The sequence below is a fragment of the Notamacropus eugenii genome, chromosome 1, assembly GCF_028372415.1.
Source record: "Notamacropus eugenii isolate mMacEug1 chromosome 1, mMacEug1.pri_v2, whole genome shotgun sequence".
Classification (NCBI taxonomy): domain Eukaryota; kingdom Metazoa; phylum Chordata; class Mammalia; order Diprotodontia; family Macropodidae; genus Notamacropus; species Notamacropus eugenii.
This window is the reverse complement of record NC_092872.1, coordinates 650344497-650371493: the sequence shown is the minus strand read 5'-3', so window position 1 is coordinate 650371493 and position 26997 is coordinate 650344497. Positions and strand designations below refer to the sequence as shown.

Genomic DNA, 26997 nt, shown 5'->3' with positions numbered 1-26997 from the left:
AAGTTTATGTACATGAACTTGCAATAACCCCCAGTCCCTCTGGCACCTCCAACCCTTATTTTACATGCTGTTGACTAATTGGTGTGTGTACATCAACTGCTCTGTAGTTTTTTTAATGCATACACAGAGAAGAAATAAAACCAAGAGCAAAAAAAATTTCCATTCACATCTTGATATGTTTTGGAAAATAGATTGGTTATTGTCTTTTTCTGTTTGGGGATTGTTTAAAGGATCCTGATGAAAACCAGTTCACTAAAAAACACCAAAGTGGAAATAACCATGCCCTGGTGGGAGATATGCTTCTTTTGGAGACCTCAATAAGCGAAGGGGGCTGTCGCTTCCTGAGAAGGCTTACCTACACAGGTGTAGTTGTTTGCTGCCAACTGAAATCCAGCACTGCACTGGCAATAAAAGGAACCTGGTGTGTTCACACATCTCTGCTGGCAGTAAGGAGGGATGCTGCATTCATCTATGTCTATGACATCACAGAACAAAAATATCATTCCTTAGTCATATTCCCCAGTAGTTTGTGTTTATACCTCCAGTTTACAAGTGTAAATACAAATAAATCTCATGAAGAAGTGGAAATTAAAAAACATTTTTTTTCTATACCTGGTACTTTGGGGTATAGTTAACATTACCTTGAATATTCCTTGGTCTAAATTTCACCATGATGTTAGGAAGGTGGGAAGATGTCTTTTTCTTCACTCATCACAAGCTTCTAAGAAGAGTGATGTATTATTTATGCAAATCAGTTATGAGCAATATCGTGTGTGTGTGTGTGTGTGTGTGTGTGTGTGTGTGTGTAAAATTTAAAGAGAATACAACGATTACTTTCAAATACTCATGCGTCATTTAGGGGGTTATATCTCCAGAGTATCTAAAACATGAATAAGATAAACCAGAAATCAAATTTCAGGGTGATACATTGGAAAAGATCCATGTCCAAGAGCCCGGAAACCTGAATTTAGCCCCATCACTGAATACCCTGTAAAATGGGGCTGACAAAAATCACGCTTTAGAAAAGTAGCACTACCCACACTCCCTCCTGGATCATAAGAGTTATTTCTCCTCTTAGCTAATGGTAATACCTTTATATCTCACCATCTTTGCAGGGCTTTGGTCTGGAAGTTCTCTCTCACACACTCTCTTCAAACTAACTTCCGTCCTATCTACTAACAAACATATTCAGATCTTCCTAACTCTAAAGAAAATCTTTTGACTTTTATACACCATCCAGCTATCATCCCATTTCTCTCCTCTTCCATAGCTAAAATCCTTGGTAAAGTAGCTTAAATTGTTATCTTTACTGCTTCATCATGTACTCTTCCCCCAAAATATCTTAAAATATGACTTTCACTCCCACTCAGTCACTAAAATTTTCTTCTGAAGTGGTATAATGAATAGAGTATTGGACTTGGACTCAGGAAGACCTGAGTTAAAATCCTTCTTCAGACTCTTACCAGCTTGTGGCCCCGAGGAAATCACTTAAGTTCTTTTGGCTTTATTGGTAAAATGGGGATAATCATAACACCCACCTTCAAAGGCTTTTGTGGGGATCAAATGAGATAATACATAAAACATTTTGCAAACCTTAAAGGACTACACAAATACTAGTTATTATTAGTTCTTAGGTTACCACTAATAATAACCAAGTCCAGTGACCTTTCTAAAAGTCTTCATCCTCTTTGGCTTCTGTAGTATCTGATTCTTTTTACCTCCCTCTTACCTGCCAAACCTCAGATGCTTTCTAGATACTTTCTCTTCCCTTGACTTTGAAGACACCAGGCTTCTCTGGTTCTCCTATCTCTATCACTCTTCTTTCTTTGTTTCTTTAGTTGTCTACCCTTCCTTATCTTGACCTCTTTGGATGAGTATTCTTCAAGTTTTATCCTTGAACCTTCTTTGCTTCTCTAATCTCTCATCCACTTCCATGCTTTCACCTGTCACCTTTATGTAGATGATACTGAAATATGGACCTTCAGCTAAGATCTGTTTGCTGAGCTCCAAAGTTTCGGTTCTAAATATACTTTTAGCACCTCAAACTTAGATATCAGATCTAAATTTATAAACCTTCTCTCAAACCTGCCTTTTCTTCTACATTCATTAATTTTTATCAGGGGCATCAATATTTACAAGCTCTCTCTTGGCATTGTCTTTGACTCTCTCTTCCTCTCTCCCACCCCTCATCTTCTCATAGCTAATAAATACTCTAAGCTCTATTGAATCAATGTCTGCAATACCTCTTCACTCCAATGCCATATGACCTGCTCATTAGCACCTGCCTAGATGATTGATGTAGCCTCCCAACTGGTCTTCCTACTGCCATTCTCTCTGCCCTCAAGTCAATCCATTTCCATCACTGCCAGATCAATTGTCCTTATGGCTAAGTCTGGTCAGGCCATTCCTTGGGCAAAATACTACAATGGCTCTCAATTGCCTACTGAGGAAAATTAAGCTCTTCTAGTTGGCATTCATGGTCACCTACAATCTGGTTCCACTCTATATTTAACTCTTATAATTCCTTTCCATCTGTTACAGGCTTCAGCCAAATTGCTCTACTACCTTTCTCCATACACATTTTCAAGGCTCTTTGCTCTTGCCAATACTATTCCCTATACCTGAAACCCTTTCTTTGAATCCTATCCATCATTTAAAATTCTAACTTAAGTGCTACCTCTTCCATGACACATTCCCTTATTACCCTTTCAGTAATGACCTTTCAACTATATCTCGCTTAGCCCTTTGCTTGTACACCTTATATGCTCATAAAATCTTAGATTTAGAGATGCAAGGGACTTTAGAGGTCATCTATTCCAACCTCCTTATTTTAAAGATGGGTAAAGTGAAGCCTCAGAGGGCTAAGTGACTTGCTCATGGTGTTATAACTTTTAAGAACCAGGACTCCCACCCAGGTCTTCTGATTCCAAGAATAGGATACTTTCCACTCTACCACGATGTTTCTCAGCTGTTATTTTATATTTTAGATATTTGATTGTGTGTCACATGGTCTTACTAGACTGTAAATTACTCAGCATCATGGATCATATCTTCTCTAAACATTATATTTATCTCTGATTCTAAGCATGGTGCTCTGGACCTGGCAGATATTTGATGGTTTTTTCCAATATAAATGTAACTAAAGCAATAGAGCAATAAAGAAATAGAGGGAAGGGTTAATTTTTTCAGGAAAACATCTAATTAGTTTAGCATTCTGTTATATATAATTCATATTGAGTTTTAATGTCTTTGATCCTACTATGTGGTGGAGCTAACTGATGGCAAAAGAGATTTATACTGAGATTCTGTAAGTAATTAATCTTCAAAATGAATGTGCATGATCTGAATTGGAACCTTTGACACAAGCTTGTAAAATTTCTGAATTTTATTCTATTGTAAACAGTTTTATAAGAAGGCTCCAGCGTGAATATCCAACTTTCACAGTTATTTGTTATTAACTTATGATTGTGTGTTGATATTCCATGTGTTTTTGTGCATTTTTAAGGGATGTTGGTCAAGTCAGTCAATAAGCATTAATTAAACACTTATTATGCAGCAAACACTGCTAAGAGCTATAGATACAAAGAAAGGTAAAGCACAGTCCCTGCTCTCAAGTAACTTACAGTCTCTATTTACTTTATTGTCAATATTTAATTGTACATTCTTGAAAAGACTGTGAGCATGATTTTTTTTTCTATCTGTCCTTCATCAATAGTGACTTTTATGTGTCATTTCTGTTCAATAAACTGTTATTATTTGACAAAGAAAGAGGTGAGCAAAATTTGAGTTCCTGCTGATTTTTCAGGTTGTCTTTTTCTAACCCTAAGGTTTAGTCAACAAAGTCAAAGATTAGAGTCCAAATAATGGCCAGGCACTTTCCTTAGCATTCAGGTCCGGGTTGGTGGCAGGAGAGTAGGTAACATTTCTCAAGTACTTAATACAGTGTTGGGCATATAGTTAGGTGCTTAATAAAGGCTTGTGCTCTTCTCTTTCCCTGTCCTCTCCCCCCACGATTAGCTGTCATCTTTTATGAATATAGAGATAGTTTATCATAAGAATCCATACACTTAAAAATGAAATGTCATCCAGAATTGGCAGACTTTATCCCACTAGAGTACTTACCAACACACTGATCTCCTCGCTTCTGATAACCAGGGCGACACTGGCAGCTGAAAGATCCTCTTAAATTGATACAGACTTGGTCTGCCCTACAGTTATGAGTCCCTGTCGTGCATTCGTCGATGTCTTTCAAAAACAAATAGACATAGAGAAGTAGTTTTAGCCTGTTGTGAAAGATATTACCATTTCTATCTCTTTGTTTTGAAGTTTTCTGTTTCCATTTTATTCAGAAGACATTGTTACTAGAGGACTGGATAAATAACACATTGGGTTGCGTTGATCCTCCTTAAAGGACTTAAAGAAAGGCAGTGATAAATAATGAACAGCACAAGAATATTCGGAGGGTCTACCATATGAACCAATGGAAGGAACACCCACAATGATGAACTCAAACTCAAATTCTACTGAACTGTATCAATAGTCAAATTTTAATCTCATATTTTCCCCAGTTTATCTGTTTCCTGACATACAAATACTATTGCTGTTTTTGCAAATTTCATATTTGAATATAAAGAGCAAAACCACTGCAAGTTTCAGAATGAATTGAAACACATTTGACTATATCCTAGTGAGGTACAACAGAGTACTATCACTTAAAATGTTTAATTTCTCAAAGCTTCCTAGTTTTTCTAACAGAATTTAAAATGTCAGATTATGCACTCCCACTTCCCTTTCTAATATGCATACATGTGTGAAAATCTCATATTAGGCATGTTATAAGAGAACAGGATGGAAGGTTTTTTTTTAAACTTCAATCTACCACATGATGCAGTTACCTGAAAGAATTATAATTTGAGCTTAAATTGTGATTTTTGCGTGTGTTTCTGGGTGTGTATACATATATGTATATGTACTATATAGTGTAATATGTATCCTAAGATATACAAAATTTGCATTTTTTACAATTTCAGTTTTCTTTTCTATATCATAGAACCATAACTTTGAATGACATTATTGTAAAAGTTGTAAATGAAGGGATTATGCAATCTTTCAGCAACTGAAGATGGTAAACTACATCAACAAATTCCTCAAAACTTATGATTTCTTGTTGACAAATTTCTTAGTTGAACTGGCTGTTCATACAAGCATTGGGGATTTTAGAACATCACAGTGGCAGACCCTGGGTGGTGCTTTGGAAAACATGATGGATTTTTTAATGTACTAAATGAAAATGATTTTGACCACATGATTCAGTAGAAAATAGCTTCCAATGCTTGCCTCTCCTGAACACGTAGAAAGTATGCAAATATTTGAAGAGCACATCTTCAAATCTGGCAGGTTTAATTATGGTTCAGACTTTGCTGCAGACTTGTCTTTTACATGTCTATGTCGATTACTAAAGCATAAATATCTTCCTGAGTTGCCCTATTCTGCCAATAGGAACAATAAAAGAGCTCGGGTTCAGGCAGAGGGTAGGATTTTCAGACATCAGTTCAAACTGACTGGACATTGAAATGATATGACAGGTTCTTTCCCTGAGGAAGAGGGAGGGGCAGGTGCTAATAGACAAGTGTAGACATCCACCTGTTTCCTATCAACTCTCAAAAGATTAACTTTTAACCTTGCATTGGGTTTATGCAAGTGCCCTGTCAGATTCTTAATTTAACCAAAATTATGCTGCTAGATAAATAGACTTGACAGACAGATATATACCAATGTGACACCTATGGACACGTACTGACATATTCCTCTGAATATATTGTAAGATTCCTTGGCTGTTTAACAGTCTCTTGAGAAGCAGTAATTACCAGCTATTTTCTTTCTATGGATTGTGCCAGAGGTGGAGCCTACCTCCCCTTGGAAATCTTTATGCCTTCTATTATATTCTCGTTTGCAGCTGATGAAAACATTCCTGTAGGGATTTCTTCAGTACTTTATGACTCTCTCATGCAAAATGACTGCAGGATTCCTATTGTTTTAGGTCAAGAAACTTTGCCAGGACTTACAGTGATAACTGCCCTTAGAGATACTGAAATGTTAGATTCAGATATGGCAAGATTCCCCATTTAGCAAGGGCTGGCTGTCAGTTACGGATCTCTGTTTGTATTGCTCCATTTTCTAAGGAAACCTCATAAATGACTGAGACTTTCCCAAGACTTCTCTATTCATAATGTCTCCACCCCATTCACATTTTTTATAGTTTGAGACTCTCCTACATTTTTCTTTATTTTGTATTCCAAAATCTTCTTTGATAAAACTGATTGAGAATTTGAGTTTTCTTATAAGTTCTGAATTAATTAGTTTTCATAAGGAAATAACAGTGCTGCCTAAACCTTTTGCCTTTTGAGCACCATGTCCACTCATCTCTAGGGAAGTCCATTTAGTAGGCAAGGATTTGATATTAGATAAACACTACTAGTGTTAACTGAAGTTACTTAGAATTCAATAAAGCATATGCCTCATTCCTTCCTCCTCCTCCCTCTAATCCTATAATAAATCAGGAATATGAGATCCTTCAGGCAAGGTTTCATTTTGTCTTCGCATCCCCGGTAGTGATATCCAGGCATTCGTCAGCCTCTGTAATCAGTATTATACTTTCTATAGGCAGCAACGTCGGAGAAGTTACTCCAGGGTTTAGGAAGCAGCTTTAAGCAACAAGATCTTGCTCTCAACAAACAAATTAATTACTCAGAAAGATTAAAACCAAATACCTTATGCATCAAAGCTAAAGTGTTAAAAAAATCTTGTCAGGATTTGAAAGATGTATGGAATACAGCAGTAATGCCACATTTAAAAAGAAAGGAGGGTCACTAAACTGTACAGTATGTAAGGATTCCTGAGGGGTTACATACTGACTTAGAAACCATACATGTTTATGTATTTCTTTTTTTTTAAAAATTAATACACCAACACATTAAAATCAGATTGGAATTATGTTTTGGTCTAGCTCAGGTCACACTAGGGAGTGTTGTAGGCTGAACGCAGCCCATGGGCCATGTGACACCTCTGTGATGTAATAATATTGTTTCTGTAACACATCTAAACACTTATTGAGCACCATGGGTACTAGGTGTAAGGGGCATCAATGAATCATTAACTCTGCCAATTCTTTCTTCTACTTATTCTTGCCTTGGCTCATGCTGTTTCCCCAGTTCCAAATACCCTTCCTTATTCTCACAGGTTATTTAAATATTTATCTGTTGTATTGAGTGTACCCCCTAACTCACAGGATAGGAATAGTTACCCCATATTCAAGGCACTCTGTTAGCCTATATTCTTAAAGCTGCGCTCATGAGTCCTCACCAGTGAGTTTACCTTTAATAGTCAGAGGACACAATGAGTTCAAAGAAAATGTATTTACTGAAAAAGTAGGGCAAGAAAAACAAATAAAACACTTCTCTTATTGACCTGGGGTGTCCTCTCCCACAAATACACTCAGGCTGTGTACAGAGAACAGATACACATAAAGGAATAGAAAGGCATGTGTGTGGACAATATATACCTGGGGAGGGACAGCTCCTATCTCCAATGCTATAGGAGCTCTAATGTCTTTACAAAGCTTCTCACTGACTTTGGTTTCTAGGGTCCAATAGGACTCTAGATTGTTTCCAGACACTGCTTTGCTGGACACTGCAGGATGTGGTCTTCTTGACTGTTGCCAGATGCTGCTCAGCTATGGTTACCATGGCTTCCAACATCTGGTTAAGGTGAAATTTTTGGGGTAGCTTATTGTGATGCTCTTTTAGAAAGATCAAGAGCTTTTATTTGGTTTTGTGTTCCAATCAGGGCACTGCACTGGACCATGTGAATTGCTGTCTTCTTTCTCTGAGAAGCAGAATGTTCCTCCATCTTTAGAGGATACAATGCCTATCTTAGGAATTCTTGAGCTTGGAGTTACCAATGAAATAAATCTCAGAGTTGGTACTGTCTTGGAGGTAGCATGGAATAAATAGTGCATAAAGTACTGGACTTGGAGTCAAGAATGCTCAAAATCAAATCCTGCCTCAGACACTTACTACCTGTGTGCTTTTGGGAAAGTCACTTAAGCTTTCTTAGTTTCCTCAACTGAACTCAATGACTCTAATACTTCTGCCAGCTCTAAGTATGGGATCTCATGATCATAGGATTAACCATAAATTGTGAGATACAGAATAAAAGTGTAACCACAAGTGGATATCATGGAAGGTTTCTTGAGGAGTTGAAATTTGGATTGGATTTGGAAGATTTGGTTTGTTATAAAAAGTAGGAAGGAGATTCCTAGGCAGAGGGAATGGTATACACAGAACAGAGGATCAAGAACAAATAGGTTGTCTGTAGAGAACGGTAATTAGATTGAACTGGCTGAAACCAACCCTCCATGTAAAGAAGAAATGAGGCCAGGTGGTAGAAAACTTAGAAGGCCAAGCCAAGGGCTATGGCTTCAACATGTAATAATACAGTACAGAGATTAAAATGAGCTACAAAACACTAAAAATAATGAAACTTTGTAAAATGTTATAAAACACAAGTCAAGCCACATTTCCTTATTCCAATACCTGACATTCCCTCATTTTCCAGAAATGTGGCCACCTCTTTCCTTTCTCCAGTGATTAATATAGACAGTGGTGTCCCTACTGCTAACTTTGGCAATACAATCTTCAGTTCAGTCATCATTGCTTCAAATAAATCTGTCTGACCTATGCTTTGCTTCCCCTTTCAGATGCTTTGAAACACTGACCCTAATGCCTTTTCTCTTGATTATTTCCTATTTATCCTATATGTATGTAGCTTGTTTGAATGTTTGTTTGCATATTGTCCCCCCACAAAATGAACTCTTTGAGGGCTTTGCCTGTCTTTGTATCCTCAGAGCTTAGCACAATGCCTGGCACATAGTAGGTGCTTAATAAATGCTCATTGACTGTTTCATGGTAGTACATATTTTGGTTTCTCTCAGAGCTTCATGGGGACAATTGCGTGTCCCCATTTCACTTATGTCCATTCAGTCTTTGCTTAGTTTCTCATTTTCTAAAACATGAGTTTGGCAGTTTCTCCTTATTCTGTGACTCATATTTCCCAAACCCCTGACTCATGCTGCTCGCTCTCTGTCTTATGCAACATTTTAATCTCTGCAATGTTCTTTCCACAACTTGATAACTTTGCACTGCACATGGGCATTTCAGTGAGTTCTCACCAGTGCAAGAATTAACTTCACTCAAAACATTTCTGTAAAGCTCTCCCCAGGGCCTTTTTTGATTTATGAAGATCCTCAGTGCTGGATCTGTATTAAGAAGGAATAATTCATGATCATTTTTTGGAGATGTTATAGAATAAAGGTAAAAGTAGTACTGGGAAGCAGGGGACATGAATTCTTTATGGCTTGGCTTTTCATTGTGTAGTCTTTGGCAGGGATTCCAATATTTTTTCCCTTTCTCTCTCTATCTAGAAAGTGGACATAATGTCTACCCTGTTCCCCTTTCATAATGATCACAGAAAGATTAAAAATACACACACACAAACACCACTTTCCTTTAGGACAAAGATCATATGCTTGAGTGGGGTTATAGTACCTGGAACAATGTTGATGTTTTACAATTTTTATTTAATGGAGATTTAAAAAAAATTCTGGCAGGGAAAATGCCAGGTGTGTCTTGATTTGCATGCATTTAAAAACTTCAGTTTGTACTTGGTTTCCAACTGGGACCCTTTCACACTGGGAACATATGAGAGAAAATGGCAGGAAGGATTTATATTTGATATAAATAACAACTATCTAACTGTCTAGCGAATATCAGACACAACACTTACAGTTATTCCTTCCTTAGAATATTTTGAGATTTGGATCTATGCCAGTCTGTCTGGGATGGTTAAGGCACAGTTCTCTCCTGGGGAAAGGGGGTTGGATTAGTTTGACCTCTAGGGCAGTGGTGTCAAATTCAAGTAGAAATAAAGCCTTTGTTCTGTGCCAATGGAAGAAGTATACAGACTGACAAAATCCCAGATGATTGGATATCAACAGTTCTTATCTTCTGAAATTTATGGCAAGTTTCTTGAGGATTGAGATTATAGGTACCATGGAGCTTTTCTGGTATCACCACACAGTCCCTATGCCTTACACACAGATGCTATGTAAATATTGTTGAATAATTGAATGAAAAGAAGGCCTCAGAGCTGCCTAATATAACTCAGAAGATGAGTTTAGGGAATGTCGAGGTTTCTTGCATTGATAAATCTGTCCTCACTTGCAATAGTTCTGGCTTCATTATCTACCTATGCTTAAAAGTCTTACTTCTTGCTTAATGCTGTTTAGAATTTGTCTGATTTGTTTTCACAGATGTGTTGGCTTGTTTCCAAATATTCCAACTATTTTAGCTTTTTATTTTCTAATTAAAACTCTCAGTTTAATCTCATTTTTACAACTGCCATTTCATTATCTCAGTTCTTTAGTGTCCCTCTACATAGTCATGCACCTTAAATATAGTTAAATAGACTTTTTATAAAGGTGGCAGTTTGGATGTCAGTGACTAGAGGACTGGGTCTGCAATTAGGAAGACTTAAGTTAGAATCTAGCCTGAGACAATTACTAGTTGTGTGATCCCAGGCAAGTCACTGAACACTTCTGCCTCAGTTTCCTCAGCTGTAAAAAATGAAAATAATAGCACCCACCTTCCAAGGTTGCTGTAAGGATCAAACGAGATAATATCCATAAAGTGCTGAGCATAGTGCCTGGCTGGTAGTAGGTATTAAATGCATACCTCTTCTCTTTCCCCTATAGAAAATAATCTTGGGTACAGCACATTTGTAAACTTTTCTTAATATTTTTTAAAGCCATCTTCATTCTCATCATTCTTTTAAAAAGTTGAATGCTTTAAATAAACTTAAATGTATAATTCCTTCTTCATGACAATTTGATATCAAATCAACAAATCAACAAGCGTTTGAGAGCCAATGTGTTAGGCACTGATAAACTACAAAGGGAATATTTCTAAAGTGCTTTCTACTAAAATTCAAATTCAACAAACTTTTAGTAGTTTGAATTCACGCACTCTCATTGTATCGTAATAGTTCATTTAATTGGAATATAACTGAAAACCACTAGATAACAAAAGCAAAAATGGAGGTCAAATGGAGCTGATGTATTTTACTCAAAAGAGAACTTATTAGGCCCTTGCTCAGAGACTACTTACTCATTTTTTTTACACATTTCTAATGAGTGTGGTAATCTGATTTTAAAACCCACAAAGGCTTAGAAATAGCAAAAATGATAGAGAGACAGAAGTTGCTATAAGCATGTGTTCAAGAAATAAGAGTTGACAGCAAAAGGAAAAACTACAAAGAGAAGACACGAGAATGCAAAATATATGGCAATCTGGGCTCATTAGCTGTGGGTTCAAACAAGCCTACATAGCCAGAAGTTCTAAAAAGCAGCACTTTGTTAGAGCCATATAATCACTGATGTTCTTAATGATGACCATGAGTCATCAAGGAAAGGTTTAACTATGTTCAATATACTCTCTTTAAGAAGGCTTGGTTAAAAAAAGGCTTCGTTGAATATGGTGCATTTCAAAAATACATTTACAGAATGGTGAAAATAAAATAATGTTTGATACCTGTATCAAGTTTCAACTCTCTGGAAAACTCTACTATCTAGAACAACCCACTCCTTGAGGATTCCAGAGAAATGTATCGTTCTTCTCATCTGTCCTATTTTTCCTTATGAAGGTTGTTACTTTGTAGTTTTTTGGTTCCTCCCTTGATCCTTCCTTTCATATTAGAATAACATTCATAACGTTCCAAGTTTTCTGGGTTCCCTCCCCAATCCTCAGCCAATTATCAACGATTTCTGTCAAAGACTTTTTATTTTCCTTGTTTCTTCCTTCACAATACTGGGATCAAATTAATCTGGGCCTTATGCCCAGTCCAAGTTAGCTTTTTCATCCTTTTGAAATAATCGGCTAAAATTTATCCATGCTAAACAGTCATGGGAGGGAAAGTGAACGTCAATATTAAGTAACAGAAGAAAACTATCTTTACTGATGTCCAACAAAAGGTTAATAGTTCCAGTTGCTTATCAGTTCTGCAAAAGAGATGGTAAATAATTCATTGTGTCCTAAATTAAAAACAAAAATCTTTCCCAAATTCAACAAATAGCACTCCAAAGTCCTTTCAGTGTTCCTGTTTTAAACAATGGGACTTAAGTCTCTGCACAAACTGCCAAGTCAACTGTCCTGGATTTCATAACGGAATAATATGCTGTCATTCATATGTAAAAATGATGCTACTGCATGTGTTTTTAGTTGCTTTTTCCAGTAACCCTCTCTTGACTTGTCTCCCCTGTGACTAGCGGCACACATCTGTGAAATAGTCAGATGGGGGTTAGAGGTGTGGTCTATGGCTGTAGAAGAGAGAAAAGTTAACTGGCTCATGTGGAAATTGATTCCATGACTCATCAGTACCATTCATTAAACACGTGAGCCAATTAGCCAGAGACTTTTACAAGAATGAGAAAAGAAACAAAGGCCCTAATTATCATTCTTTGGTTGCCTGCATGCTACCAAAGTATACTTCATGATACAACTCACAGGGAATAGAACACTTTGTAACTTCAGGGATATATCCTGGAATTTTTATAAATAATCTATTATATCCATGGTGAGCCTCCCTGTTTCCTTCCCATATTAACTCAGTTTGGGAGATTCAGTTTTAAAAAGGGAGGAAAAGATGACCCCAGAAATGAAAGGTTTAAATGTGAAGCCTTGAAAGACAGTGGGACAAATAAACAATTTGCAACCACATGGAGGAAAAGCATGTTCAATGAAGCAAACATCATTGTTTTTGTGAAAATTAAATAATGTCAGACCAAGTTCATCACTCCCATTTTCATCACTGCACCAGATTCCAGAAGCTTTTGGTCAGACTATTAAATAGAGACACGCTACTCAATTTACTTACAGAAAACAGTATTGACTTTGGTAATTTTTCTGTGAATTTCTGTTGGCTTCCCAATATCTTCTAAATAAGACTCAAATATGTGGTTGTTGCTTTCTAAGCTTTCTACCATTATTTGTATTTTCCTGATATTGTCAGCAGTAGAAAGATTATCAGTGACAATCTCTACTGATGTCCTGCTTGGTTCCTTCCATGTGGTTAAGTCAGCAGAGTGCCAATACTGGGAAGCTACACCAAGATGAAAAGAAAGGCTTTGACCATGGGACCAGATGGACTCTGTGTCTGCTGTCCAAGAACCAGTCTGGCTAAATTCACGGATGTTTCTTGCTAGGGTAGTTGCAATATTAGTGATTAATATTTTTGGTCATAGCAACTCTCAAACACTTTCAAATATCAGCTCCTTGTAGAGTAATTTTGCTTTTTTTCCTTCTCTTTATCCCTACTACTTAACACAGTGCCTGGAATCTAATTAAAATGCGTGTTGATTGATTGCAAACTGCTTCATAGTGGAAGTATTCATACTGGTGAAATAGCAGATTCTTGAAATGTTAAAGCAGGGAAAACATCTGTTAAATGTGCTGATTCTGAGATGGCAAGGAACAGTAACGAGTTATTAGTATTTCTAAATTACCTCTGTAATTCTGCTTTGGCAATGCACATGAATAAGTAGGAGCAAGGAATAAAGTGAGATAAGGTCCATAGGTTCTTTGTCTTCTGTGTCTTGGTCCTGCTCTGATGCTCACTGCTTAAAGGACATTAGCATCACACTGTCTTGCATCTATTCCTATGAACAGGTATTGCTTGTTTACCTCCATACATGCAAGCTGCTTGGAGGTCATAGATAATTGCCCTCTGACATTTTCCTCTGAGGGAATTTTTTCTTTTCCCTAAAGTTGTTCCTCTGCAGAAATGCTCTGGCTTGCCCCTTCATTTCAATTTCCTTCTCTTGACCTTGCGCAATTTCTCATTGTGCAACTCAAGTTTCTGATGGTTTAAGTTAACTTATTAGACAAAGCAAGGCTGAAAAAGACTTGATCTTCAATGATTACTTAGGGTCTATTAGTCAGATGGGCACTTAAGCCTAATCTGGACAGCTGATTTTCTAGTCGCAGAGGTTCTCAGAATAGCTGATGCAACTCTGGGGGGTACTGGGATGATCCAGGGGAACAGTAGTAGCCTTAGGTGAAAATGGGGGGTGTTGGATAAAAATAAGAGGGTGGTGGAAGCATAACGAAAGAAGAAAAGATAAGAAAACTTTAAAAAACCATTCATATATGCTTCATCTGTTATATAACAGAGTTAAAGTTGTAGCAACTACATTATTTTCCAAATAAACACACAAAATGCAAGTTATAACGAGTCAGTGGTCAAGTCCACCAACAGGTCTTAATAAGCAAGTGTTGGCAGGCAAGTGAATCAAATATGGTCAGGAAGTCCAGTGTGCATCGGCAGGATCATGTGTGTGCAATGACTTGTTTACAATACGATACTATATGGTTACATGACACAGTATTGCATCATCAAAATTTCAATGCAGGGAAAAGCTCACAAATTTACAATAAATTATTAAATTTAAGATGCATCTTTTTTAAAAAAAATTTCTATCTTTTGAAATGATGCAAATTAAAAAAACCCTATTAAAGGGTTAAATAAAGTAGATTTCTGGGGGGGCACTTCATTTTTTTTTGAAGAGGGGATGGTAGATCAAATAAGTTTGGAAACCTCTGGTCTAGTGTATTTTTGATGACTTTTAATGAAGGAGAACCTACAACTCTCAATATGTTTTAAGGCATTTCACATTTATTGGCCAAGATGTTACAGGTAAGCAATGATGATCTTGTGCCTGAAACCTTTATGCCACAAAGTCAAGTAGGAAATGATTCCTTGCTTTGGATCCATTTTGGGATTATGATCATCATTTCTCTTAGAGTTTTCAATATAATCATATTTTTCTGTTGTATGTTTTGATGGATCCACAATTTAATCCATCTGGGTATTCCTTCTACCAATACAGATTGCAACCTTTCCCTTCCTCCTCAGGCAATATGATTTTTGTTTATGCTTTCCCATAAATCCTCCATAAAGAATCCACTTAAGACCGTCCTTTTATTATGCTGTCCAGGTCCATGGTGGCATTGATGCAGTAGAGTTGGTGTGTGTGTGTGTGTGTGTGTGTGTGTGTGTGCGCGCACACATGCATATAATTACCATCTACCACACTGATTGCAATAAATGTATGCTTTCTTGAATAGAGAAGTTGCATGAGAAAAATGATCATTTCACCGGCACCTAGTATTCCCTTAGCAGTACATTTTCCCTGATGTATTCTGTATTGAACTCTCTAGCTTGGATTCTCGCCATCAACTCCTTTAATATTGCCTGCTCCCTTAGATTTATTTACCCTTTGAACTTTGGCTTCACCTGGCACAATATTCTGTTTATTCTCTCAGAACACAACTTGAACCACAGCTTCTTTTTAGATTTAAGGTCTCTTCCTTAGGCTCTTACCCAAATACACAAAAGAGCTGTGATCTCTCTGATTTTGTCAGTATGGAGAATTCAAGGTAGTAGGCAGTTTGCAGCCATCTCTAACCTTGTAGATAAGTCCTAAGGAGGTGCCTGAGGTACACAGAGGTTAAGGGATTTTCTTAGGGTTACACAAAAAGTATTGAGAAGCAGAGCTCCAATGTAAGTCTCCCTGACACTAAGCCTAGCACTCTATTTTCTCTTCCACATTGGCCCTTTTGTTTGTCCACAATCATTACTGTGAATTGGGGTCTTAGTCTTCCAGAGTATAAAGTACTACTTTAGCCGTGGGGCTGTTCACCTAGACCCCATTCTGTCTAACCTACTTTCCTATATGATGTCTCTGAGGCTACTTTTCACATGCAAGTCATTCCTAGTAACATGCTACAATTCTAATGGAAGACTGCGAGTCTTACCCTTTGAATTCTTGGTTGTTTTAATTTTTCATGATATTGCATTATTCTCAGTCATAGCATTGTAGTGTTCTGTTAAGAGCACTGGCCAATCTCTGACACAAGTCAAGTCACCACTTTGTGCCTAAGGTTTTTCCTATGCAAAACAGAGATTATGATATGTACACTATCTAACCAACAGGGTTGTTGTGAGAAAAGTGCTTTGTAAAGCTATTATTTTTTATTACTAGAAGCCAGAGAACATTAATGTTAAAGGGAGTTTAGGACCATTAAAAGGCAAGGTTTTCCTTGTTTTGCTGATCAATTTTAATTTTATGTTGATATCAGATATGAATGAGTAATGCTCTGGGCTCTCTTTGTACTTTACCATGTTAGGGGGAAGAAAGCAAATGAACATTTATCAATTTGCTAGCTTCTTGTGAAATAGCGGCATTGAAATAACTGTCTAAGTGTTTATACAAACAATACCTAAAATCAAGATGGGAAAAAGGAAAATTATTTGTTTAATGAATGTGCTTAAGAAAGCCAAGTATTTTCATTTCAAAAAGCTTCTCAGGAAGAACCCAAAAAAATACATTCTTTTGCTCTTTAAATATGCTTGTAACACTTTACCTGAAGTTCCCATGGGAAGTTAGCTTTCCTGAATTCCCAAATTTCAGAGAAAGATGAAATTTCAGGTTCCTACCTTTAGAATTCCCTCCACATTTAACTTGGGGAGTCAAGGCAAACATGAAAGATAAGGAGCTCCCTAATCAAAGTGGCAAAAAGTAGTCTAGAAATGATCCTTCTTTCTGAAGTAGATAAATCATTATTTTCCTCAGGATAGTTGACTTACTTAATTTTTGATTCATTTGTACAAGTGTGTTGGGAATAATTTTCTCTTTGAGTATTAGCTGTTCAACTATCAATCAGCAAGCATTTCAGGGACCTACTGTTTGCCAGGTAATCTCTCAGAGCACTGGGGATTCAAAAGAAAAAAGAAAAGAAAAAAAGAAAAAAGAGAAAGAGAAAAAAAGATACAATACTTAACTCTCAGAGGAGCTGTGGTGTTGCTGGATTGTCACTAATGTTTGGTAAATTCAGAAAAAAATTATGAAAGGTAACAATGGGTAACGTACACAAAGAACACAAAATAAAGAGATGTCACACGTTTAAGAAAGAGAGAGCCAAATTAAGGAAGTCTCAAAGTGAATTTCTTAATATTAAGTAATATAAAAGTTTGCTTTACTTTGCTTTCCCTGAATTTGGTATATATCCCTTAAAATAATTACAGTATGAAGTCCTCCCATTGATTCTACAACATTGTTCTCTTTTTTTTCCCCAAAGAAAAGTAATCAATTTAAATTTCCAATCTCAAAATTAACTTTAAGTTACTTTCTCTTACTAATTTAATGGTTTATTTATGGAAACCTTTTAATAAAGACTTTTGGCTTCAGGCACACAGATTTGGTTAACTTTGTTTATTGTGAAGCTGTCAGACTTGGCTTAAGGGGTCCCAATAAATGATCTTTAATTGTGAAAATTCTTTTCACTATTTCTAGGGGTAGCAAAACACTGTAGTTCTCTTAATAGCATGGAATTATAAGTGTAAATAGACACTCTGTTGCTTTTCTTAAAACTACTTTCCCACTTCTGATGTTAGTTTTTTCTACCCTAAGAAGAACATATTGAAATATAAGAATTTTATAGACAAGATGTGTTGATAATTTAAAAAAAAATAGAGTGGATATAAAAAAAAAGTGGATATAAAGCCAGCTACAAGGAATCCAGAATTTTTTTTGAACTTAATAAATCTATAGCTGTGTGATATTTAACCTCTCTACCCCCCAGTTTCCATAAAATGGAAGAATTAGAGTAGATGAGCACTGAGGTTCCTTACAGCTCTAAATTCATTTGGCCCTATTAATGAGAGACAGTACAGTACAGAGGACAAAGAATTGGTTTTGCAGGTAGGAAGAAGTGAATTTAACCTTCACCTTTGTCATATTCTGGCTACTAGTAGCTGCTGGTGGTACAGAAGCTAGAGTACTGGACTGAGAGTCAGGAAGATTTGAGTTCAAATGTGACCTCAGATACTTACTAGCTAGGCAAGTCTCTTAACTGCTGCCTGCCTCAGTTTCCTCAATTGTAAAATGGGGATAATAATAGCACCTACCTCACATGGTCATTGTGAGGATCAAATGAAGTAATATTTGTAAAAGTGCTCAGCACAGTGCCTGTATACCACATAGCAGGTATGATATAAATGCATATTTCCTTCCTGAATGTGACTCTGGGCAAGTCATTTAACTTTTAAGTTTCCCAGATGAAGGAGACTATAAATTGCAGAACAGATGCCCATCTACTTGAGAAAAGGAAATTTCATATTGCTAAAATAAAATAGAATCAATTGTTGTTGATGTTTACTACAATTTTTCATAGCAAAAAAAAGATATGTTTATCATTAAACGATGGAATTTTTTAAAAAAAGTACACTTCAAATACAACTCTCATTAAGGTGAACATATCCTGTACATAATAAAGGAAAGAAATCTTACTAAGAAATAATTTGGTAAAAAAAATTTCCTGATGGAAATGTCAGTGAATTCTTTAACAAACTGAATATGACAAAAAAAAAACCAAACCAACTATTTTGGTGTTAATTACCATAGTTGTTTGCTGAATGAGAACCAGAGGATGAAAAGTCATTTTTAAAAAATATTTATTTTTCTTTGATGAAAGGGCAGCCATTAAAAAAAATTGCAATTCCCAAACTGAGTTCCTTTCCTCCTATCCCCAACTCCCAGCAAGTAATAATTATCACAAGTAGAAACCTATCCATTGATTGAGCTACTCTGTTGAATACACAAGTCACAAAGAGTTCCCCTCAGCTCTCACTGGCTCAGTGTTAATAAGTCTGTTGGACAGTTTTCCTCAAGATCAGTATTCCAGAGTAAAAGTGGTTAACTCTGACCTCAGAAAAATGGCAAATGGTGAAATTATAACTCCTAACATGGAGATACTGCTGTAACGTTTGTGCTTCAAAGGTCAAGGTATAAAGAGACGAGGGTAAAAGATTACACTTTTATACCTTCTTTTTGATCCAGGTAGGTAGGAGAAATTTGGCAGTGGAAAAGTGATGATGAGTTGACCACCTTACAGAACAGCAGATGTTCTCTATCACAACTCAGAAGTTAACTTATTTTGAAAATGTTTTGAATTGTAAATATTAGAAAGGGTTATTCTAAGCAGAGACACATACAGGGAAACAACTGGAGTAGAATATATTATGCATCAGCTGAAGTGAAAAAAGCAGTGGTAGCAATCCTGATCCCACACAAAGCAAAAGCAAAAATAGCAGAACAGATGCCTGTCTGCTTGAGATTAAAGTAAAAGAGACAAGGAAGGAAACTACATCTTAAAAGTACAATAGACAATGAAGTAATATCAATACTAAAGATATATGCACCAAGAGGTACAGCATCCACATTCTTAGAGAAATTAAGTGAGTTACTGGAAGAAATAGACAGCAAAACTACATTAGTGGGAGACCTCAACCTCCCCTTCTCAGAACTAGATAAATCTTATCACAAAATAAAAAAGAAGTTAAGGAAGTGAATAGAATTTTAGAAAAATTAGATATGACATCCCTCTGGAGAAAATCAAACATGGATAGAAAGGAGTATATCTTTTTCTTAGTGGTACATGGCACCTACACAAAAATGGACCATGTATTAGCGTACAAAAACCTAACAATGAAATGCAGAAAGGCAGAAATATTAAATACATCCTTTTCAGATCATGATGTGTAATAAAGGGCCATGGAAAGATAAATCAAAAATTAACTGGAAACTAAATAATCTAATCCTGCAGAATGAGTAGATTAAACAAGAAATCATAGAAATTATCAATAATTTCATTAAAGAGAATGACAATAATGAGACAAAATTTATGGGATGCAGCTAAAGAAGTACTGAGGAGAAAATTTATACTAAATGCTTACATGAATAAAATACAAAAAGAGTGGATCAATGAATTGGGTATGCAATTAAAAAAGCTAGAAAAGAAAAAATTAAAAATCCCCAATTAAACACCAAATTAGAAATTCTGAAATAGTAAACTGTTGAACTAACAAATAAAATAAGAGGTGGTTTTATGAAAAAAAACCCCAATAAAATAGATAAACCTCTGGTTAATTTGATTAAAAAAAAGAAGAAAACCAAATTACCAGCATCAAAAATGAAATGAGTGAATTCACCACCAATGAAGAGGGAATTAAGGAGCTATGTTGCCCAACTGTATGCCAATAAATCTGACAATCTAAGTGAAATGGATGAATATTTACAAAAATATAAATTGTCCATATTAACAGAAGAAATAAAATACTTAAATAAACTACTTTAGAAAAAAGAAAAAAATCTCCAGTGCCAGATGGATTTAAAAGTGAATTGTACCAAAAATTTAAAGAACAATTAATTCCAACACTTATATAAGCTATTTGGAAAAACAGGTGAATAAGGGATCCTACCAAATTTATTTTATGACACAAACATGGTACTGGTACCTAAACCAGGAAGAGCCAAAACAGAGATAGAAAGTTATAGTCCAATTTCCATAATGAATATTGATGCTAAAATTTAAAATAAAATATTAGCAAAGAGATTGTAGCAATTTATCATGAGAATAATACACTATGACCAGGTGTGACTTATACCAGGATTGCTGGACTGGCTCAATATTAAGAAAACTATTGGTATAATTGACTATCTCAATAACAAACCAACAGAAATCATGATTATCTCAATGGATTCAGAAAAAGTACCCATTCCTATTATAAGCACTAGAGAGCATTGGAATAAATGGAGCTTTCCTTAAAACAATAATTAATATCTATCTAAACCCATCAGCAAGCATTATCTGTAATAGGGATAAGCTAGAAGACTTCGCTTTCCATTAAGATCAGTGTATGTTTGTCCTTCGTTGCCAAAGAAGACCGTGCCATCAGAGAAATAATGACGTGACTTACGCTTGACTGTGTTTTGAGTGAGTGAGGGCTGTGCAGGTCACCAGCCTCACTTCTCCTCCAGAGCCATCTGAATCCAGTGACCAGATATTCATCAGGATGACTGGAGATGATGCAGGATGAAGCAGTTGGGGTTAAGTGACTTGCTCAAGGTCACACAGCTAGTGAGTGTCAAGTATCTGAGGTGAGATTTGAACTCAGTTCCTCCTGACTCCTGCACTGGTGCTCTATCCGCAGCACCACCTAGCTGCCCTATTAAGATCAGTAGTAAAACAAAGATGACCGTTGTCATCACTATTATTCAATGTTATACTAGAAATTTTAGCTTTAACAATAAGAGAAGAAAAAGAAATCGAAGGAATTAGATTAAGCAGTGAGGAATCAAACTATCACTTCTTGCAGATGATATGATGATATACTTAGAGAATCAACTAAAAAATATTTGAAATAATTAACAACTTTAGCAAAGTCTCAGGATATAAAATAAACCCACATAAATCATCAACATTTTCATGTTACTAACAAGCCCAGCAGCAAAAGATAGAAAAATTACATTAAGATAATTGTAAACAATCTAAAATACTTGGGGGTCTACCTGCCAAAACAAACTTAGGAACTACATGAACATAATTTACAAGAAAAATTTGGAACTCAAACTCTTACAAAAATGTCTTTACATGTAATTGGAAAAAATAAAATACTACTTATAAAAAAAGAAAGGGATATATTCTTCTAAGTCTCATGCTATAGACAGAAGGATGTCAGTGCTAGGAGGGTCCCAAAAGAATATCTAATTCAGGGGTTTTAATATTTTTGAGTCCTGGACTCCTCAGGATGATATTTTAAAATGCACAAAATAAAATATATAAAATTACAGAGGAAACCAATTATATTGAAATAGTTTTTAAAATATATAAAAAGTGGACTCCAGTTTTAAAATCTCTGATCTAGTCCAATCAATCTAATAAATGGTTTACCTGAATAAGAGCAGCACTTTATGGAGAAAGAATTATTTTCTAGAGCTCATCACTTTCCTGCACATGACCATGATCACTGGTAGGTAAGTATGCTGAACAGGAAAGGATTTTATACAGATCAAAACTCAGGGTCAGATTCATTGAGGGTATGTAAGAAATACAAAAATTGGACTGATGGCCTCCTGAGGAGCAGACCCTGGAAGGCTCCCCCAAACTGCTTGTTGATCAGTTCCACATGTACATAATGAAGAACCTAATCTTAGCATTCATATGACTTTGATTTAGGGCTGAATAAAAGAGTCCTGCTGCATGTACTTGAATGCTCAAAAAGTATTTGACTGAGTGCTAATGTTGAAAGTGACAAATGATATTTGAAAACAGTAAAGTATTCTACTTAAAAGCCTAATTTAATCTCAAGTGACAAAAAAAGGATACTTTCACTATAGGAGAAGGCAAATTAAGTGTATATTAGTCCTCAAAGGAGAGAGTATATTCTATGCTACTTAAAGTTAATAGGAAAGGAAAAGGAATATGCATTTATGTAACACCCACTTTATGATAAGTACTGGACTAGGCACTTTTACAAATATTAAACAATGCTTTCAATGACCCATGATTCTCCCTGAAACAAAAATCTACCTCCTAAACAGTAGAATTCCTTCAATAAGGCTACAATGGCAAAAAATCATGGAACATCTAAATCTCCAAATTGTCACAATTGTGAGCGATCCAAAGATCTTGCAACAACACCTATTCAATGGGTGAAAGGTTAGGGAACCTTAACAACAAAGGTGGCCTAAAAGGAAATACATCAACTGAAAAAAGTAGACCAGTTAATATATGGAGAGAAGGGATAAGAGATGAATAAATCAGTGCTGCGCTGGTACCGTCATAACAACATAAAGGCACATTAGGAGGATTTCCTTCGAAGGACTGATATGAGGACACAAACAAGAATCACACACAAGTCCAAGAATGGATTGCATTCTGAAACATTAGCAGGGGTTTAAAATCTGTGGGCCATGAACTTGCTCTTTAAAATATTCTGATAACTATCTTTCAATACAATTGGTTCATGTATTTTATTTTATTCATTTAAAAACTTTAGTCTAGGAGGGGTTCAGGGGTTTCCACAAGGGATGGAAGGGGTCCATGACACAAAAAGGGTGAAAAATCCCTGTGTTGGAGGGGATGCAATGAAGTCCTGAAACATCCTTTACTAATGCACCTATGGTTAAGTCTGATTGTCATTCTTCCTCGTTAGTCCCCACTGCTCTGGGGACATGTGCATGACTGGCATGTCATAGTAAAATTCAGCTTTTGATTAGAAAACCTGGGTGCAAGTAACAATTCTGCTACTTGTGAAATTTCAACTATCTGAACCTCATGTACTTCACCTGTAAAATAAGGTCACTGCACTATCTATAAGGTCACTTTCTGATTCTCTGATTCTAACATTTATAGGTGACATGAAACTCCAGATTACTAACTTGTTCACTCACAAGTAGGCCAGAATGATGGACCAAGCTTGAGAACACGAAATTTCATAAGGGATTTCATGGACAGAAATTGTATTAAGTGATGATTTATGCACCAGGCGGTGTTCTAAGCATGGCAGATACAAATAAAAGCATTGCAGATAGTTCTTGCCCTCAAAGAGCTTATATCCTAATGGGAGGAAACAACATAGAAAAGGGAGCTGGAGGTGGGGGAGGGGGAGGAGGAGGTGTGACAGGGTGGGGAGAGGTATAAGGTGACAATTCGATGAAATACTAGGTTCTAGTGAGGTTCTCTTTCTGAGAACAAGAGAAACCTGAGTATGTTGGTAGGTATTAGGGAAATCAGGAGAAGTTGGATATGAGAGACAGAGAGAGAGAGAGTGACAGAGACAGAGACAGAGAGAGAGAGACAGAGAGAGAGAGAGAGAGAGAGAGAGAGAGAGAGAGAGAGAGAGAGGCAGAGAGAGAGACAGATAGAAATAGAGAGAGACAGAGACAGAGAGAGACAGAGAGATAGAGAGAGACAGAGAGACACAGAGAGACAGAGAGACACAGAGAGAGACAGAGACAGACAGAGAGACAGAGATAGAGAGACAGAGACAGACAGAGAGAGAGAGGGAGGATATTGGGGACAATTTGGTAGAGCAGATGAGGGGATCAAATGTATGGGAAGAGAAGTGTTACCTTTGGAGAGAAGAATCAGAGATTGGAGCAAAGGGGCAGAGAATGGAAATAATGTCTAGAGGCTGTAAGATTTAAGGAAAGGGGAGAAGCAGAAGTTCACAGTGAATGGTCTCTATTTTCTCAAGTATGAGATGATATTCTTATCTGTGAGATGGTGGAGGAGTTTGTGTGGGGGTGAGGAGAAAAGAGAAAGTATTGTTAATAAATTGCCCCAAGATTTTTTGTTTGTTTCTCCAGTTTTTGTACTGCTTTCTTCACTTTAAAGACTGTTCATTTGTTAATTTGTTTAAAACTACCAGAAAAATAAACTCCCAAACCTAGAGTTACCTAGAGGATGAGTATGCAGTTCTGTGGAGGAAAAAAGAAATGGACAAATGGGGAAGGGAGCAGCACCAGTTCGTTAAAGCATTGCTTTTAGGTTATAATTGATTCCATGATTCTTTCCCTGCTTTCCTGAAGTAATAAAAATGAAATCTTCATTTGAAAAATCATACTTCATGCATGTATAAAGACCAGCATAAGCATATTAAAGAGAAGAATAATTTCACTTATTTCTTTGAAATGACAGCTGGGATCAAATGCTTACAGATTTGCACACCATTACATAGACAATACTTTATTTTTTCATAGGTTTGTGGGGTGGTACACTAAATTAGATTAATATTTAGATTCGATCTTAGTTATGATCTGATTTCAGTTCCAAACTACAGCTAGGTCCTTGTTAGTGCAATTAGGGGCAGCTAGGTGGTGCAGTGGATAGGGCACCAGTGCAGGAGTCAGGAGGACCTGAGTTCAAATCTCGCCTCAGACACTGACACTCACTAGCTGTGTGACCTTGGGTAAGTCATTTAATCCCAATTGCCTCATCCTGGGTTATCTTCAGTCATCCTGGATTCAGATATCTATCTGGTCACTAGATTCAGATGTCTCTGGAGGAGAAGTGAGGCTGGTGACCTGCACAGCCCTCCCTCACTCAAAACAAAGTCAAGGGCAAGTCATGTCATCATTTCTCTGATGGCATGGTCTTCTTTGGTCACGAAGAACAAACACACACACATTAGTGCAATTAATGAATTCCCTTTACCCCTAGTGGCTACACCATTTGAATTTGCACTACATATTTCCATTAGGCTACAACCAGTTACCATATTTTACGTAATTATAACTTTGACTAGTGAGTTCAAATACATATGAGCACTTCATGGGGTTTGAACTAATTAGGACCTAGTAGTACCCTTAAGAAAGTACTTAAATTCTCATTTCAAAATACAATAGACCCTGAAAGATGAATACCCAGCAAGTTATTGTTCCTTGTGAGTTTTTTTATTTCTGATAAAAGACTTGCCTCCCTTGAGTAAATTAGGTTTTGACATTATAAGTCCATAATAACAGAACCATACTTTCTTTTAAATAACATGCATCTTTATTTACATTTGTAGCACTTATATAAAATCAATTCCAGTTAATTATATAAAAAACCTAACCATTTTAGCCTATTTGTCAGAAATAGAACATATGAGAAAATAATATGTATTTTATAGACCAAATACTAAATTTTGCAGAGAATGAAAGATTGTCAGATTTGCTTATTCAAATTTGTTAACTAGTCACATTAGAGGAAGCTGTATTTGAACAGGATCAGAGGCATTTTATTAACAAAATATAGTCTTCTGGGCACTCAAACTAAGCTCATTTCTACTTTGAAGTGATTTTTATGGATTCTGAAGTCCTATGTGTATTCTGTTCTCTTTTGCTATTTTTCACAAAGCAAATTCACTTCCACATGTCAGGATTTAAGATTTTCTAATCTAATGGGAAATAAAAAGGGGAGTCTGTACAGTCAATACAGATCATCTCAAGGTGACCTTCACCTCTGAGACGTACAAGTAAAGGCATGTTCCTCGTTTATGAGGTGCTGCAAGATGGAAACTTAAATTGGCCAATAAATGGATAAACCAGGTGTTTTACCTTTGCCAAATTTTGGCTGTGGGGAGGTCTTCAAAGAAAGGCTGGAACGTCAATATTGAATAAAATTGCATCTAACCACAGTTAAAATTCCTTTGGAGTTTTACTATAAGCTAGCCAATATATTCTCAAATCCTCTAAGCTCTTCTTTTATTAGCCCAGCAGTCAAACTTCAACTTTTCTAGATTTTGCTACCTCACATTCTCTTCTAATTTTTCTCTGAAAAATTTTTTTCCCATACAAACAGAGGAGTGAATGGATTTATCTTCCTCACCCATTCCCATATTTTTCTAGCAGAAGGGTTGGATTAATTAGCTGTTGGTGGCAGAAAAACCTCTCTGGGCCTCAGTTTTATCATCCTTCAAATGGGGATACTTGCCCTACCTCCCTGAAATGTAGTTTTGACCAAAGTACTTTGTAAATTTACAAGTTCCATATGAATGTGAGTTCTTATTGCCTTCCAACTATTATTACTTGTAGCCTCAAAGCACCTTGTTAAAAGTGGAGTGGTAACTCTAACTTCAGGTTGAGTTCTTTGCCCCCACAGTCACTGCTTTGGAAAATGTGAAAAGAATATTAAAAGAATATTGGTATCAACTTTCTATTTTTAAGCCATTTATGGCAGGGAACTTGTCCCCAATGATTTCAACTACATTACTGTTAAAATTATTTTAAAATTATTAAAATGATTAAATGTTCTGCAATTTACTAGGCATAGATGAGAGACAGAAAACAGTGGATTAAAAGATTGTTCAAGAGCTAATTTAGACGGTAGATTGCTTTATGGAATTAAAATTATCGTTAAAACAATATTAACTAGGATTGTGCTAATTTGGAATTTGTGATAAGTACCTCATGGTTTTTTGAGCTCATGTTTGACTTTGTCTTTATCTGGAATAAATATGATTTCTGAACAATTACTGCTATTAACGGGGAAAGCATTTACT

The 26997-nt window shown here is 36.2% G+C and overlaps 1 protein-coding gene across 4 annotated transcripts in view; it reads right to left on the bottom strand.

The window, feature by feature from the left end:
• The window catches only part of EFEMP1 (EGF containing fibulin extracellular matrix protein 1), a 66800-nt gene that overhangs the window by 13805 nt on the left and 25998 nt on the right, over nt 1-26997 (bottom strand). For all 4 annotated transcript variants that reach the window (XM_072635516.1, XM_072635514.1, XM_072635515.1 and 1 more), the window contains 2 exons: nt 4123-4245; nt 356-475 (listed from right to left, as the gene is read on the bottom strand). In XM_072635516.1, coding sequence (XP_072491617.1) covers nt 356-475; nt 4123-4245 — 243 coding nt within the window. The remainder of the gene's footprint in view (nt 1-355; nt 476-4122; nt 4246-26997) is intronic.